Raw genomic sequence first — 17598 nt, forward strand, 5'->3', positions numbered from 1 at the left:
CTTAAACAATTCTTTGTCCTTGTGTTTATGATATCTGCCCACTTCTTCTGTTATCCTGCAATCAGTTAATAAAGATCTATAATTAAAAGAAACACGATCTTCAGCTCCTCTGACTCTCTACCAAACAGACTCTCTGTATTATCCCTATAATATATTATTACTTATTACGTATATTTAACATAAACAATTGTTTTTTTTTAATGTCTATAAAGATGAAAAGGTTGTTTTTTATATTACAGCAGGGAGACTGACCAGTGTGACTTCTTTATATACTGGACTGGTTTACAGGCAATAAAATGAATTGAGCCAAAGGTCATCCCTCCCTCTCTTCTGTTATTTCATTACTGCTCAAAGCAAACACTGGTGGTGACACAGCACCTTCGGTCCTTTCCCATACTGTACGGAGGTGGAGGGGTGACAGCTTATTTCTGCTCTACAAACCCAGGAGCAGGCGTGAAATGCCAGCTGTGTGACACGAATATTCCCTTTCTGCAGAACACACCCTGCTGACTCAGACCTCATCAGGATGCACTGAAGGGAGCAGCTGCATGATTTCAAAAGCAAATTGATAAAATTAGAGCAGAGAGATGAAAAAAAGAAAGATGAAAAAACGGATGTTGGGAAATGTTTCTTTGTTGGCAGAGAGACAATGAGAGACCAGAGTGAATGAAGCAACACTTTTATTATTGGATTTTTTAGGAGCTTCATGCAGGAATAAAGCATGAAACTTCTGATGTTTGCTGCCGCTATTTAAACTGTTATTATTGCTTTTATTGTGAAAACGCCTCTGGCCACGTAATGACCATAACGTTACAGTGTAACATGCTGTACGTAGTCTGTGTCATTTTGTCGCAGCTCTTCATATACACTAAGCTACTGTTTCTAATGTTTCAGCTGAGCGACTTCATCAAACACAGACTTGAATGATCGCTCTTCATGGCTGCAGCCTTCAATCACATGGAAATGACCTTGAAGTCTTGTCGCTTCAATAATATAAACCTCCATCCTTTTGCTTCATGTCATCTTTGCTTGAGTGGAAAATAAATGTGTATGGCTCTGATGAATGTTTGGCTGAACAGGATGAGGACTGTAAAGGCTGACGCTAACAGACGGGCCTGTGGGTAACTAATCTGCCCGGTTGGTACAGATGTGTGCACATGTGTACAGCACTGATGGATATTGTCATAACGCCCGCAGCTGCATGTCTTTATGTTTTTGCAGGTCGTGTCTACATTTATATGTCACGTACATGTGCAGTCAGGCAGTCCAGCACTGTTTCGTCTCCTTCTTGTACCCGTCAGGCGGTAAGGACTCAGGTGCTGTTAAGGGGGCAAGACAAGGTCACTGGTTCCATTTCTCAGAGCCACCAGGCGCCGTTCGTCTGAGGCGGGTTATGATTTAAAGCCCCGCCTGCGATAAATAACAGAGTGAATCCGTTTTCTTCTGGCTCCTGTCCCGGGGTCACAGTATCTGTAAATCGTGAGCATTCCTCTCCCTCAGACACTTGTTTCGCTCCATGAATGCTTCAACCTGCTGCTTTGTCTCTGGCTCCAACCTACAGCGGTAAAGTTAGAGCATCCATTCTTAAGAGTAATGAGGTTTCACATTAACCTCCGGGCCCCAGATTATTAATGCAAAGTCATACACAAGTCGGGGGGGGGGGGGGGGGGGGGGGGGGGGGGGGGACCCGGCCTTAAACCACAGAAACCTTCAAACTGCAAAGGCCACCACTGATGCCTGCTCTGATGGGGATGCTGTTAGAGATAAGAGGCACCTCGAAGTATTCAAATTTACACCATGATGGCATTTATAGTGCTGATGTGACAAACAGAGGCGGCGTGCAACAACAACCACAACATAAAGATGATTTAGTTGTGACTGTTAAACCGTTGCATTAGTGTTTTACACGGGAAATAAAAAACAGAAACAAGAGTTCAATCACATCTGGACTTTACTGTATAAAAAGACAGATAACAGCATATTACAGCAGCACATAGATATATTGTACATCCCGTATTTATACTGTAGAAGAGGAGGTGTTATATGCTGGTACTTAAGGAGGAGATGAGCAGCTGTACATGCTTCATTTGTCTCTTCTTGGTTTGAATTCATGGGACAAAGTGAAACACACAATAACACTCTGCACTTCTACTGTGTGCTGTAGGCTACAGCATAAAGCAATAAGACTACATACAGATTTAATATTATTTATGTACATCATATACACTAAATACATAGATTGATTTGGAATGTCGTTTTTTATACAACTCTGTTTCCTTAAACGTTGGGACTTTGTGTAAAATGTCCAAAAAAATCAGAATTATCCAAATCAAATTCAAAGTCTAGATATGTTTGTAGATTTATTAAACAAAAACCTGAAAAAATGATTCTAAACAAAAAGTCCAGAAGGAGATGATCATTACGATAAATTCGATAACGATGGCGGTCAACAGAAAACATTCAAACCCTCTTTGTCTAGCCTCCCGCCTCACAAATGCACAGGTTAAAAATAAGGTTCACCACGCCCTCTGCAAATGGTTTACGTTTTTTACAAATCGTTCTGTTTTAATTTACATTTTACACAACATCCAAATGTTTTTTGGAAACAGGGATGTATTTGACCTCTGACTGAATTCAAACTCTCTGACTGTACACAGTGGAGGCGACACATTTACCTCTGCTCTCATCTCATCTGCTCTGAGGAGAACGAGTCTCTAAATAAGCAGCGAGCAGGTTTCGGCGGTTTGCAGGAGAAGAAGAAAATAGAATAATGCAGTCGTGCATTCGGCCTGAATAAACATCCGCTCAGCTTTGGGGAATCGCACGCCCGCCCCTCTCTCTGCTTTTTAGATGTCATGCTGGCAAATACGGGAGGCTTTTCAATCTTCCCTGGCTCCTGGGGCGCTTGGCTTTCGGCTGTGTGCTTAAGTGTGTGTGTGTGTGTGTGTGTGTTTGTGTTTATGTGTGTGTGTCCGTGTATCTGTGAACGGTCCATGTGTGTTTCTGAAGAGCATCCTGGGGGCTACATTAGCTCTAGATCTGTCAGTTCAGACAGGATGCCTGCTTTGCCTCTCACTGTCAGGAGCTGCTTTTCTGTACACTAAGCACACACGCACACACACAAACACACACACAAACACACACACACACAAACACAAACACACAAACAAAATGGGAGGAGCAGATTTAGCCACAGAGGGGAAACACACAATTACGTATACAGCTTGAATGACTGTGGCACGTGTCTGTTCTGCGCCTGCAGTCAGCGGATTTGTATTCTTCCGGTTTCCTGACATGTACAATAAGTTTACTCAAACATGAACGCATGAGGTCGAAACTCATTTTCTCCGTTGACGTCTGATTGTGTGTCTGCAGCAGCATCAAATCTAATAACGCTTTGAACTCCACATCAAACAAAACGTTACATCGGCTGAACCAGCGCTATTAAATTCAGGGTCTCATTATATGGTCTGTTGTTCATTTCTGTCCTTGTATCCAATTCTGCCCCTTAAACACAGTGCTGTGTGTGTGTGTGTGTGTGTGTGTGTGTGTGTGTGTGTGTGTGTGTGTGTGTGTGTGTGTGTGTGTGTGTGTGTGTGTGGTGATGAAGTGGGAAAATGGGGATGAAGAGAAAGCAGCGGGGAATTGTGGAGAGAGGGGAAGATTCTCATTTGAGATAAAAATATACTCTCTGCAGTTTCTGAACAACTGAACACATGTACATGTACACGCACACAATCACACACTTACAGATGGGACAGACGCTGAGCCTGGAAAGAGGTGAGCCTTTTCCATTCAGGTTCTCAACGCAGGGCCACATTTACGCTCTCTATGACTCAGGCTGTGAACCTCATTGCAGCTCAAATATGTGAAACCAAAAGCGAGAATATGACGTTAAACAACAGAAGATAAAAGGAAGAGGTGGAATAATTTGCATTTGTAGCTTGTTAAAAATCTAAAATAAGCTGCACATTACTGACACTCTGTTTGCTTCAGAGGAATATCAAGATTAAGCATCATGATGTGTTTTTGTCTAAAAAGGCATCAGCGTTCCTTACAGTACTGCAGCTCATAAGGTTGTGCTGATTATGTCAAAAGTCTTTCTTTAAACTGTCAGGGAGAAGGAGCAGGATAGAAATCGGGAGCAGAGCGCTTGCAGACTGCAGCATAAAATAACAGGGAATATGTTAAAATAGCATCAATGCACACTATCAGTTCATGTTAGGAAAAGTGAAAGCATAAAATGATGAGGCATCTCAGCCGTCCTGACAACCTCTCTCTCTCTCTCTCCGTCTCACTTTTTTGTCAACAGAAATAGAAGAAGCTGAAAGCAGCCGTGTAGGTCTGTGGATGTGTGTGTGTGTGTGTGTGTGTGTGTGTGTGTGTGTGTGTTTGTCCTACGCTGTCTGCAGGAACAATATAACAGGCAAGGGAGGGAAAAAAAACACCTCGAGACAGCTGTTCTGTCATGCTCACACAAACACTGCAGATTCTTCTTCATCACGGGCGTCGGTGGTAGTTCACTTCTACAGGAGAGGTTAACAAAAAGTTTGTAATGTGAAGACTCCATCAGAAACGCCGACACTCAACAACGACCCTAAACATAAAATAAAATAAAAATGATAGGGAGCCGTTACAGGAGAGTTCAGTGTGCTTCTGTCGAGGTCTGACACCTGAAGTGTGTTCAGTAATCAGTCTCTCACTTCCTGGTGGCGCTCACATGCTGCCAGGCAGATGGGTTTGCACGTCAGCGGTGGTGAAGAGGAGGGTTCTCTGAGCCGCATCATACCAAGTCCATCACTGGATGTTGTTGTTTTCACAGTCTGACAGCCACCACGCACGCTCCCGCCCTGCCCACGCACAGAGGCGCTACCTGCAGACGAAAGAAGAATGACTGTCACAGCTGGACACAAACTGGAGCATCAGTGGATTAACGATGAATTTAATATTTAATCCATCAGGTCCTGTGAAATCTTTTCTCTTTCAATTAATATATCCTATAGTCAGCTAATATTGTTTGTACTCATGGCTGTCTTAACACATTAGAAATATGGGTAACACTTTATTTTGATAGTCCGTCTGTTGACACTCAACAAGCTATCAGTAGATATTCAGTTGCATGTCAACAGTGTGTCAGTTGATATTCAGCATAACTTTTTCAACAGACAAGTAACATACATTCAACTAACTATTAGTAGACTATAAGGTGCATTTCAAGTTGTTACAACATTTTACAAAAAGTGTCTTCCGACTCTATTTTTTTAAAACAGGTTATTGATTGACATTCAACTAACTATCTGTAGATTGTCAACTTCTTGTAAGTTTACACTCAACTACTCTGAATCACTATGTCAATTGAAAGTCAACAGTATGATGTCAACATATCCCCAAGGTTTCTCACTCATCAAATGACTGACTCTGTAGATACTCTGTTGGTTAACATGCAACTGAATATCTACCGATAGCTTGTTGAGTGTCAACAGACGGACTATCAAAATAAAGTGTTACCGAAATATGAAATACAACACAGTCAATAACCTTGAAAATGAACTTTTCTGGTGCTCGGTTTGAACTTGACAAGATCGTCTTGACCATGTCTACATGCCTAAATGCATTGAGATGCTGCCATGTGGCTGATTAAATATTTGCAACAAGCAGTTGAACAGCTGTTCCTAATATAGTGGCCGGCGAGTGTATGTTGTAGTATCACGTCCAGACTACCATATTCCGAAAATGCAAAGAGCGGTCTACACGTCTACAACACCACCACCACAACTAACAACACCAACACAAACACCACAACCACCAAGAACAACAACAACCACAATGATGTTTGAATCTCTATTGTTTTGTGCAAACATAATAGAAACTTTTAAAGTGGTCAGAGATTGGACCAGCACCACATAACTCAGCGTAACTGCTAAATCTTTTCATTCTTAGGGAACAAAAGCGTAAAAATAATATTTGTCAATGAAATTAGATGTTGGAAAAATATACTTCCCTTTTTTCAAACACAATGTTACAGAGTTTTAGATTTGATCGTTCATTTCAGTTTTGAGGTTTCTTTTAAAGGTCACTCTTATGATGCACTGATGCTTCGTCTGTCAGGAACATGAATCCTTTAAAAAGACATTATTTTGAATAAAAAGATCATTAGCATAATGTTTCATTGTCAAGGACAAAAACTATTGTGATGTAATAATTAATATATGAAAGGGTTAATGAATGCTTATGTTGACCATTGTTCTGTGACTTCTGCGCTGCTAAAAGGACCTTGACCTGAGATTTTTCAAACGTTGTTTTCAAGGTCAAGACTTAATTTAAAAATAAATAGCTAACTGAAGGGAATGTGTAAGTGTGTTATAAAAGTACAAGTTGTAAAACATGGTGTTGTCGATGACTGCTGACGCACACTGGCTTCAGCACGGCAGGGAGTGGGTATGGATGTTAAACATTCGGCTCTATGGGAAGATTTTTTTTCTGTGGTTGTCTACTCCAGTTAGTTTTTGTGTCTCAAATTTCTCCACAGGAATTCAAAGCTGACTTTCAGTCCCCTAATACTAAACTTAACCGCCATGTCTTTAGAAACCAGGAGACGTGACGCTGACAGGACAGAGAACAAATCCTCTGCTTTGTTTGTTTCTGTTACTGACAATGAGCAGAGGATACATTTAATGGTGACTACTTGTCCCCTCTCCTCTCAGATTGTCCTCCTCCCTCTGTGTCAGTCTGGTCGATCTCTGTATGTTGCATCTTACCCACCTGCAGCCCTCTTGTTTGAATTGCCCCCCCGGGGACAAATAAAGTTTTTTGAATTGAATTGAATTCTCACCAGGGTACATGACACCAAAACAGCAGATTTCTCTTGACTTTGGTTGGAAATCCTATTCCAGAGATGAGGTATAAACTGAAGTGCCAAAGACTTTATTTACATGAAAATATATATATAAAATTGTCCTTTAAGCAAGGGCAATTTCAGCCTTAAGAAAACACACATTTACATAGTGACAAAAACATGCCAAGCTTCATGGACGAGGAGCTGGAAGAAGGTCCAAATGTGACCATGTTTGTAATACACAACTTTATTTGTATTCATCCTGATTTATTTCTTGTTTAGATCAAACTACAGTCAATTCGCCTGTGTAGTCTCAAAGTGTCTGTGAAGACAAAGACGTACTTTAGTCCCCAAGAGGAAATTCAGTTTTTCATTTTACATACACAAAGTCAAGGAATACACAGACACACATGCACAAACACAATCCTGTGAGCATACATAATGGAGCGATGTCTGAGTGAGGTGCTGCACACTGAAGAGCGCCCGAACAGTTGGGGGTTCAGTGCCTTTATTCAGAGCACCTTGGTGATGCGTCAGAGAGTGTGTGTCTGCACTGTACTGTGTGTGTGTGTGTGTGTGTGTGTGTGTGTGTGTACCTGTGTCCATTCATTAGTCTGCGGGTCGTAAGCTTCAACGGTATTGAGGTACACCTGCCCGTCGTAACCGCCGACAGCATAGAGACGGTCGCCAAGGAGACAGACTCCGACAGCATCCCTGCTAATACTCATGGGGGCGACTGCCGTCCACACATCCGTCTGAGGGTCGTACCTGTAAACCGTCAACACACACACACAAACAGGTTCACAAAATATGATGGGTTCGATCAAACTGAGTTTAGTTTGTTGCAGATAAGAATGAAGTAAAATAGTTAAATAAGGTGTTAGAATACAAAATACATTCAAATATAAGATCACAAAAACAGGAGATTAATATTAGTTTAATTAAAATAATAAGCATAAGTAGATAAGAAGTGACGGAGCTTATGGGACCCGAGACTGAGAGCGCCTCAGGTTCTCTGGTCGCTTGAGCCACAGTTTGGAGTGTAGGAACTAAAAGCCGCCTCACCCTGCAAACACTCCCATTCCTCATAGACTTAGACTCACCTCTCCACACAGTCACTAAGCCGAGAGGCAAGCGACGAAGCTGGAGCATCATGACCTCCGATGGCGTACAGGAAGCCGTGCCATGTGGCCACGCCCACACCTCCACGCCTTTTAGCCATTGGAGCACAACCACTCCACCTAAAAAAAAAAAGATTGAAACCACCAGAAACAAAAGGTGAGAAAAGGCAAAGCAAGGCGAGTTTATTTAGAGAGCACCAATCATAAAGCCAATCAAAGTGTTTAACAGAGCTAAGAACGTTAGAAACATGAAGAGCAATTAAAATATGGGATCAAAAGCAAAAACTTAAGCAAAAAGAAGACATTAATATACCATTTTAATATCCACAAAGTGGGCAATTATTGATGAGTAATCCTCATTGCGCCCTACCATTATTAAAGAGCTCTTTAGAGAATGACAGAGTCCAACCTTCCCATCTTCTCGTCTTTCCTTCATTGATTAGATTCTGTTTAACAATCCACCCCAAAACCTTTTCCCCTGGATTTAGACTCACAGTTAGCTCTGTCTGTGTCGGGCACAGCTCAAAGCTACCCCACACAGGGTTGCTGCTGTGGTTGTGAAATCCAGCCGCACTCTTCACACCTCAACACCTCACCAGTTGTAATTGAGATGCTTCAGACATAATGAATTTGTTTCAGACAAAATGCTACAGAGCACTTTTTTTTCCATCACCAATAAAACCTAATGAAGGTGCAGCCTCTGCTCTGTTTAAAATCTCTACAGCGAGGTCCGTAATGAATGTGTTGGATAAACAGAAGTTGTTTGAATGTGATCTATTTCTCACATCCTGGGAGGGTTAGCTGTCTCCTTTGATCTGTAGGTAAACAACCTAAAAAGCCTAGAGGCGCTTCACTACAAACAACAGCAGGCAGGAAATAAATCAGGAGTGTGCAATTAATTCAGGTCAGATGAAGAGCCCTCGTCTCTGACCTGTTGGTGTGTGGGTCGAAACACTCCACTGATCGCAGGCAGGACGAGCCATCACGACCCCCTACTGCATATAACCTGAGGAGGAGAGAAGATGCTGTTATCTCTGAGGAAACACACACACACACACACACACACACACTTCACACCTGCCGCATAGAAAAAACTGCCAGCATTTCTGGACGCTGGAAGTCCCTTTCCGATTTAGTGACAATAAAACAGATGGTGTCAGGGTTTATTTATGTGTGTGTGTGTGTGCTGTGTGTAGGTTTTTGGGACAAAGTGAGGTGAGCAAAATCAATCAGCCAGACCTCTCAGGGCACCACACATCCAGCTTGTGTGTGTGTGTGTGTGTGTGTGTGTGTGTGTGTGTGTGTGTGTGTGTGTGTGTGTGTGTGTGTGTGTAGGTATACATGGATGTGGACTTTGGAGGGCAAAATAAAAAGTGCATCAGAACCAGTCAAGCAGGTAATAAGCTCCATCAGGCAAAGAGCCCAGAGAACACACACACACACACACACACACACACACACACACACACACACACACACACACACACACACACACACACACACACACACACACACACACACACACACACACACACACACACACACACACACACACACACACACACACACACACACGCACACACAATGATTAGCATCTATGAAAAGCTTATTTTGGAGCGTCTGTCTGAGGCACTGAATAATAAAACCAACACTGGAATACTGAAATTCTAACAAATGCAAGTCAGTAGAGTGGAGGCTTGAACTTATGAAATGTCACTATTAATGTGTGCATGAGTGAGTCTGTGGGGGTCTTTGTGCAGTAGCTTACACCGCTGAGTGTCTGTGCATGAATTAGCAGACGAGATACAGAGAAATAAACACCTGTCTGTGAATCATCTAAATTAAATTAACATGTTTATTTGACTTGATTATTTTAGTATGGTTAATAGATTGTTTCTTCTAAATTAGCAACATGTGATGTGAAGCTGTGTAAGTACAGTTCAACAATTAAAAAGACACTTTTTATGGGACACACACAAAACACTTTGGTGTCCAATTTGGTAAAGACTCAAACAGTTTCTTACAACGTGATCTAGCTCATATTTCACAAATGAATCAAACATGACTCATACATTCATCTCATTCATTCTTCAGATTGGAGACAGTGTAGATGTTTGAGGAAATAAAACGAGTGGGTTTTTGAGATCACTTACTTGCCATTGAGTACAGCGACTCCCACTGTGCTTCTGGGCGTCGCCATGCTTGCAACAAAGCTCCACTGGCGAGCTTGTGGGTCCCATCTATTTAGAAATTAAAGTGAATAAAGTGAAAAAGAATCCATTACTGAACAAAATAAAACAATATGTGTTATGAGATATTGTATTGTCGCTTTGCATTATCTCTCAGCAGTCTCTGGCTCCTTTGTCACTCGTGATCCTCCACAGAAACTGCTGACAATCGTTTTATTTGTTCAGTTTCATCCTGAGGGAAATTCCCTTTGAACTTTCACCTCAGTGTGTTGGGATGGAGACAAAAATAGCCGAGAGAATATCCTAAAACTTTGTCAAATCTGCTCGTAAATAATCTGATTGGCTACGTTCCACAACAGGTAAAGGGCCAAATATGAACATATCTTATCGTATTATTGTGTGATCTGATCCTTTAAGCAGCTGTCTCTTACCTTTCCACAGTGCTGAGGTAGCTCCAGCCGTCATGTCCTCCCACCGCGTACATGGGCCCCTCTAGGACAGCTACACCTGTGATACACAACCACACACGCATCATTAAATCATGGCAACGTACCAAGACACAATCAGCTTGGACAGGCAACCAAACACACACCGGACAAGAGTGTGAGTTTTTCATTGTGTGTGCAAATACACTCTTGGCTCCAGGCATGCAGATTTAGCAGCATGTTGACACCTTCATATTTATCTGCCAGCGCATCTGTGGCGCCAGATGTGAGTTTGAATATTCCCCTCCCTTACATGCACACACTTGATAAAACAATGACACACCAGAGCAGCGCAGGTTGCCCTTTCTCAATGGGGAGACTGACTTCAAACAGAAATACACGTGTTCAGTTCACACTGTTAAAGTGCTCTGTGAATCTCTCACTGCAGAGACGCTGTGAAAAGAGCTTTGGGTTTAAAAGGGGTCCATCTTTTTTTTTTTTTTTTTTAATTACAAATGAAAATGAAACCTTAATTTAAACAAATAATCTTCATTTGGTAGCATCTTGAGAGTTGAAATCTTAATAAGCAGACTTTTCTGGAGCCTAATTAGTTTCAACTGTGTTTTTATGAAAGTTTATGGAGTCATACCTGCGAGCTGGTTTCAGGCAGGTAACTCGGGCTGCACTCATTATACACTATCGTGCGTCATTCTCTCCACTTCACAAACACATCCTCCCACTGTGGCCGTCTATTTAAGCTGCAAGATTTCCCGTCTCTCCGGCTCTGCTCTGTCATTTGTACTCTTGCGTTCAGCCCCAACACCTTCTCCCCAGCCACCTTCAGGCTCCCTCTGACTAAACGTTTTCAGATACCATCTCATCCCTTCAATTTCTAGATGTAAAACAATCAGTGAGGAGTGATGACGTCAGAGGCTAGACACTAAACACAAACGACGCTCTGCTGCTGCAATTAACATTTCAAACCATTACAGTTGTGAGTCGACTGTTCAGACAGGTGACTCACCTAAGCCGTGCCTGTGCGTGGACATGGGAGGCATGACGCTCCAGGTCTTGCTGTGCGGGTTGTAACACTCCACAGTGTTGAGGGTCTTGAGTCCATCTCGGCCGCCCACCACGTACAGACGACCGTCAAGGACAGCTACACCGAACTGAAGTCTCCGCCCACTCATGGTGGCCACCTGCCTCCACGTGTCCTGACGCAAACAGTACTGCTCGATACTGGTCGCACCTGCACAAAACAACACAAGAAAAAAAACTGTCATTTCATTTGCTCATTTTTATTTTAAGGTTAGATCTGTTCTGTTATGTAGATTTGGTTCCTATGGCTACATCAGACATTTTTCTTTGCTCTCCATTCTCACAAACTGAATAATACCAAAAAACCAGACCGGGTTAACGACACACAAGACGTCAGGTGACATTGAGAAAACTTTTCATTCACTGTGCACCAGTAGACTGTTAATAGAAACACAGAGCCTGCAGGCACACATAGATCAATTAACTGTTTATTATGATAAACACTGCCATGATTGCAAGATAAAGGCCTACTTATTATGTGACAAAATGTCTGTGCAAATTGTTTTCTGTTTCAACACAAAGTGCTGAATCCTGAAAGCTGAAAGCCACAGGGTGAGGAACGAGGGCTGCAACAAATGATTGCTCTCATTATCGATTACTCTGGCCTTTATTGTCTCCGTTCATTGAATGTTTAAAAGGTGTTGCAGACAAATCACAGCGAGCTCAAGCCAAAATTAAAATGCACAAATGACTTTTTCTTGTTTGATCTGTGGTGCAAAAATACACTGATATTTCTTTGCATGTCATAGGAGGCAAATGGTGTTTCCACAGATGTTCAAAAATCCTGAAAGGTTTCTGACATTTTCAGAGTGAGCTCAAACAGACACATTTTTCACCCCAACTTTACCAGGATTTTTTCCAGCCCCCCCCCCCTACATGGAAGTAAAATTTCAGCGTGAAGTCAAGATAAGCTGATGTGTGATTGTTGCAATCGATGTGCAAGTTTAAACGTAGCTTCATACTCTTCTTGGCTCACCAGTACGATCTTTTCCACTTGTTTGTAGCATTGATGTAAAAGCAAAAACTGTCATGGTGTTCGACTCTGTCGCTTCGGCTGCCACCTGTTTACCTGATTTATTGCCTCCTGAGTATTATTGTACTGTGTGGTTATGCAATGTGCGATTGTTCCACCTTTTGTAGCGTCCATGCCTCCGACAGCAAACATGGCTCCTACGGTGGCCTTGCGGGGACGAGTGCGGGGGCTCTGGAGCAGGGGCCGCCGCTGGGGCAAGAGGTGATACTTCATCCCCTCCATCAGCAGCCGCTGGCACTCGATACTGTCCCGCAGCAGAGGGTTTGACTCCAGGTCTGCCAGAAACTACACAAACACACACACACACAAACACACACACACAACCACATCAACAAGAAGTAGAAACAAATGCAGGGTGTGTGTGTGTGTGTGTGTGTGTGTTTGATCTTATCACTGATTGAGGAGATCTGAGAGACAGAACAAAGCTGTTCTCTCATTGATTCAGAGATTAGATCAGCTCAGACCAGCAGTCATTAGTTTGTACACACACTCATACACAAGAGCAGGCACACACTGATCATCAGACACACGAGAGGACTAATCTGTCCTCAGCATCTCATCAACTTAGCCTGTATCCTCTAACCTCATCTATCATCACACACACACACACACACACACACACACACACACACACACACACACACACACACACACACACACACACACACACACAGACACACACATAGAAACAGCCCGGAGCTGCAAAGCACTTCACTCCACCAGTCTGTTCCTTAAAATACATTCACAGGAAATCACTGCCTGTGAGAGCAGCAGGCTGGTAAGAAGCAAGTTTTCCCTGAAGGCAAGACCGACATGATTTACATTTAGATAGGTGTGTGTTTGTGTGTGTGTGTGTGTGTGTGTGTGTGTTAATAAATGGTTGCAGAGGGAAACAGTTTTTCTTTTTATAAAAGTAATTTAAAGTTTCCAGACTATGTGCATCCTCGCACGTCTAAGTTGGCTGAAGCTAAGTCAGAGGGGACGCTCAGATGTGGCTGTGAAGATTCAATCACGGAGAAGGAGGATAACAGATGTTTGATCAAACACTAGAAAGAGAGTATTCAGGAAGACAACAGGGGAAATTATTTTTACACCCTCCTTTTGCTCCATAATGCCACCGTGCAAAAAGAAAGATTTGGCCTAAATAATTCCATTTGGTCACTGAATGTAAAATCAATTTTCTCAGCCAGACGTGGCGAGCGTAAAGCAAGCGTGCTAAATGGATAAGCAGCTTACACACCAGGGTGAACACACACACACTCCCATTGCATTCAAGCATAGAGGGACACATTACAGTGAACCCTGTTTGGGCATTTATTTGTGTGTGTGTGCGTGTGTGTGTGATAAAGAAGGACAGAGACAGAATATTAGCTTAGTCCTCTCCTGTGCTATTTAACCATCACGCTGTGAAGGACTGAACATGGAGGGCGAGATAAGACTGCATCCTGCAGGCGTTCCACCTTCTCCTCTCTGTCCTCTCTTTACCTCACAGCGGGCCGGAAGAAAGCAGTGCCCCCCTCGCTGTTTGGACCAACAGAAACACTTAAAACACACGCACACACACACACACACCTTTTATTTCCCTCACCAGTCAGCACTTCAAACCATCAGCCCCTATCTTGACTTTTTATGAGCCCCAAATCGGGCACCTTAAAATAGAGCCAAACATATGCGCCCGTTCATTGATGAGTCATCTGACTCAAAATTCAAATTTGTTTAGACAACATTATCAAATCATTTAGTTCCAATTTAGTTTATTTTCTAAACACGAATACCAAGAAAATCCTGCTTATGAACTTTAAAATAAACTCACAAAGAATCTTTGGCGAGGAAACATTTTTTTAAAAAAGTGTTTTTTTTGTCATTGTCTGACACCTACCTGGGGGAGGGAGGGGGAGGGGGGAGGGAGGTGAAGTTACAATCATGACATCTTTTCTGATGTTTTATAAAACCAAGGGAATATCTGAGAAAATATGCAACAGATTAACTTCATGATCATTGCTGATGATGACACCCACACAAACGTTTACTGCCTGATTAACAGCCAACAGATGCTCCACCGAGAAGATTAAACCAAGTGTGTGTGTGTGTGTGTGTGTGTGTGTGTGTGTGGGGGGGGGGGGGGGGGGGGTGTGTGTGTTTAATGGGGAGAAAGGATTAAAGGTATTAATTTGGTGCACTGACATCCCTCTTGATGAGAAATCTCACAGCGGCCTACATAGAGAGCTGGCTAATTGGTTGATGAATATTGATTGGCTGTGTGTGCGTGTGTGTGTGTGTGTGTGTGTGTGTGTGTGTGTGTGTGTGTGTGTGTGTGTGTGAGGTATGGCATTTCACAGCTCATGAGGTTGTTGAGTGGTTAATTCATTAGCCTTTGTCATATGATGGTGGTGTTTTGTATAACACTGCTGAATAGACCTCAGCTCTGTGTGTGTCCTGCTGTCCCTCTCTCCGCTCTTGTTCCTCTGCTTCACCTCTCTGCCATCCATCTTTTCCCCTGATTACATGTTACAGCTACTTGTGATTTCAGCTGAGGCAGAGTCATTTATCTGTGTACTGCACGTGTGCACAACCTGGGAGACGTGTAGACGCAGGCGGAGAAGATGGAAAGAGGAAGCGGGAAGGAAGGAAGGAAGGGGATCTTTATCTCTGCAGTTTCTATATAGATGGTGGGAGAGAAGACTGATGAGGGAGATGGAGGGAACAGATAATTTAGCTGCAGTTAAAAGAGATTTCACACTTAATTAAGGTTTAAAAAGTTTGTGTATCTGTGTGTGTGTGTGTGTGCATCCAGCGCCTTAGGCAGTAACTGAGCTTCTGCCTGGCATATAAACCTCTCAGCATCACATTACCAGTGAAGATACTCTGCCACACAAGCCCAGAAGAAGAGAGAGGGGAGGAGGGGGGAAAAGCAAAGGAGAGACTCACACAGCATCTAAAACACTCAAGTGTAAATATAAACACACACACAGACCTGACAAAGTGATGATTGTGATCTACAGTTAGTGCAATGACTTTAATCACCCTAATTGCCTCAGGGGCTAGATAGTGGAAAAAGACCGGCAGATCATCAGGGGGGAAAACTGACACAAACTGTGACCTTGTGGGTCGCTGTGCAAGATAGCAATGCATGAACAAAAAAGACAAAGCTACATCTCAAAAAAAGGACAAAAACCTCATTAACACAGGAGATACTAATGTGCACTTGATATTGCATGTACAGGGTGGAGACAGAAGATAAGGACAAACATAGACAGGCTGGTAAGCTTTTTGTTTTACAGGTGTGATGAACGTTATTATAGGGTATACGCAGTGATGAAAACTAACCCATATTAATAGCTTCTTTGGCATAACATTTTTAAAACTCAGGCTCCAATTTACAAAAGGATTGAAGGGTTGAAATTCTCAAAGCACCTGCGAGGGGTGAAATGCATCCATTACTGCCAAGAAAGAAGTGTGCTGAGCTTTGGCCAAAATATAACATGAATCAAGCACCAGAGGAGGTTTGTGATCCTGTATAAACCAGCTCTCTCAGAACGCTCCGTTTTGGTGTGTGTGTCTCTTTAAATGCAATGACCCCGCCCCCTGAGTTTTCCCCGTAGACATCACTCCTCTGTAGCGAGAATAAAAATGGCAGACCTGCGCAAAAGTTTTGTTCTAGGCTAGGGGTGGAGTCCATGGGTGGAGATATCAGGGGAGGGGAGAGGATTTTTTTTTACCAGAATCCCACTGTGACATCACAAGGAGAGCAAATTCAAAACAGAGCATTTCTCTCTGTGTTGTAAGATTTATGCAGACCACAAACAAAGGACTGGATGGATTTATTTCACATTTTGTGGGTCAGTAGACACTCAGGGTACACAAATATATGTTCAAAAACACTGTACAAGTGGATGTTTCATAATTTGTCCCCTTTAAAACAGTCAGGTGTATTAGTCACTGGCAATCTTTGCTGTTGAATAAATAAAAAAGTTTTCTCAGCGTGCTCGGCTGACACCGACAGTGGTAGAGGTTCCAGGCATTAAAATTAACTATACAAATAGTCAGTCTGGTCAATGATGGTCTTGTTTGCTTTTTCTTCTTTGTGGGTCACTTCAAGGCATCACAAATCATTTGAGTCTGTTTCAGAACGACATTTAAAACTCCTCACAGGAGCTTTAAATGAGGCAATGTGAATACCATCGGCCCAGAATTGGCCCTGTCATGCAAACGAGCAGAATTCAAATAAAGTCCTATTCAAAAATAACAATGCTTATAGACAGTTAGAACAAACAATATCTGCACCCTCAGAGAGTTTATGGCAACGGAAGCATTGTGTGCTAATGGCAGCAGTGATAGGAGACTGGTAAATGCAGAATCATGCCAGGAGTGCTCGTGAGAGGAACGAGAAGAATAACACTTTCTGATTTATCTGCAATTTTCCTGCCAACTGTGTTCTTAGATAAAGTCACCGTTGATACTTCCAAATGGATAATCACACTCAGACACATAACAAGGGCAACGCTGCTGCAAAACTTTACTTGGGGGGGGCTTACATTGTTTTATAAATATGGGGTATTTTTATGAATCCCATATTGAAAGAGGGAAGATGGTAGTTGCAAGTGCTGCACAATTAAGGGTGTGATAATAACAGTTAAGAAGACAATAGAAGTCTGGATTAAGGTTTTTTAAGAGACAAATGTCAGTTGTGTTTCTGCACATTCTCGTTTCGCTCTGTTTTTAGTCTCTTTGAAATGCCCAATTCAAATGAGGAGGAAATATTGCTCCTTAGCTGCTAAAAGCTCCACTATGTCAAACTGTAAGCCTCAAACTGAGTCCGTCTGCTGTCAAGAAGGAATCACAGATTGAGGAGCTAAACTGATGTTCTGCTAAATGTGGTGATTATTCTCTGTATTAA

At 42.5% G+C, this 17598-nt stretch overlaps 1 protein-coding gene across 5 annotated transcripts in view; it reads right to left on the reverse strand.

Moving 5' to 3' along the window:
- Nucleotides 1-1933: 1933 nt before the first annotated feature.
- klhl5 (kelch-like family member 5) overlaps nucleotides 1934-17598 on the reverse strand; it is a 65529-nt gene continuing 49864 nt past the window's right edge. For 4 of the 5 annotated variants that reach the window (XM_061065186.1, XM_061065185.1, XM_061065184.1 and 1 more), the window contains 8 exons: nucleotides 12800-12986; nucleotides 11595-11819; nucleotides 10577-10652; nucleotides 10110-10196; nucleotides 8888-8962; nucleotides 7939-8076; nucleotides 7432-7603; nucleotides 1934-4873 (listed from right to left, as the gene is read on the reverse strand). In XM_061065186.1, the coding sequence (XP_060921169.1) occupies nucleotides 4817-4873; nucleotides 7432-7603; nucleotides 7939-8076; nucleotides 8888-8962; nucleotides 10110-10196; nucleotides 10577-10652; nucleotides 11595-11819; nucleotides 12800-12986 (1017 nt within the window). In that variant the 3' untranslated portion in view covers nucleotides 1934-4816. The remainder of the gene's footprint in view (nucleotides 4874-7431; nucleotides 7604-7938; nucleotides 8077-8887; nucleotides 8963-10109; nucleotides 10197-10576; nucleotides 10653-11594; nucleotides 11820-12799; nucleotides 12987-17598) is intronic. The other variant, XR_009676939.1, reaches the window with a different exon arrangement.

This window comes from Labrus mixtus, chromosome 2 (assembly GCF_963584025.1).
Source record: "Labrus mixtus chromosome 2, fLabMix1.1, whole genome shotgun sequence".
Taxonomy (NCBI): domain Eukaryota; kingdom Metazoa; phylum Chordata; class Actinopteri; order Labriformes; family Labridae; genus Labrus; species Labrus mixtus.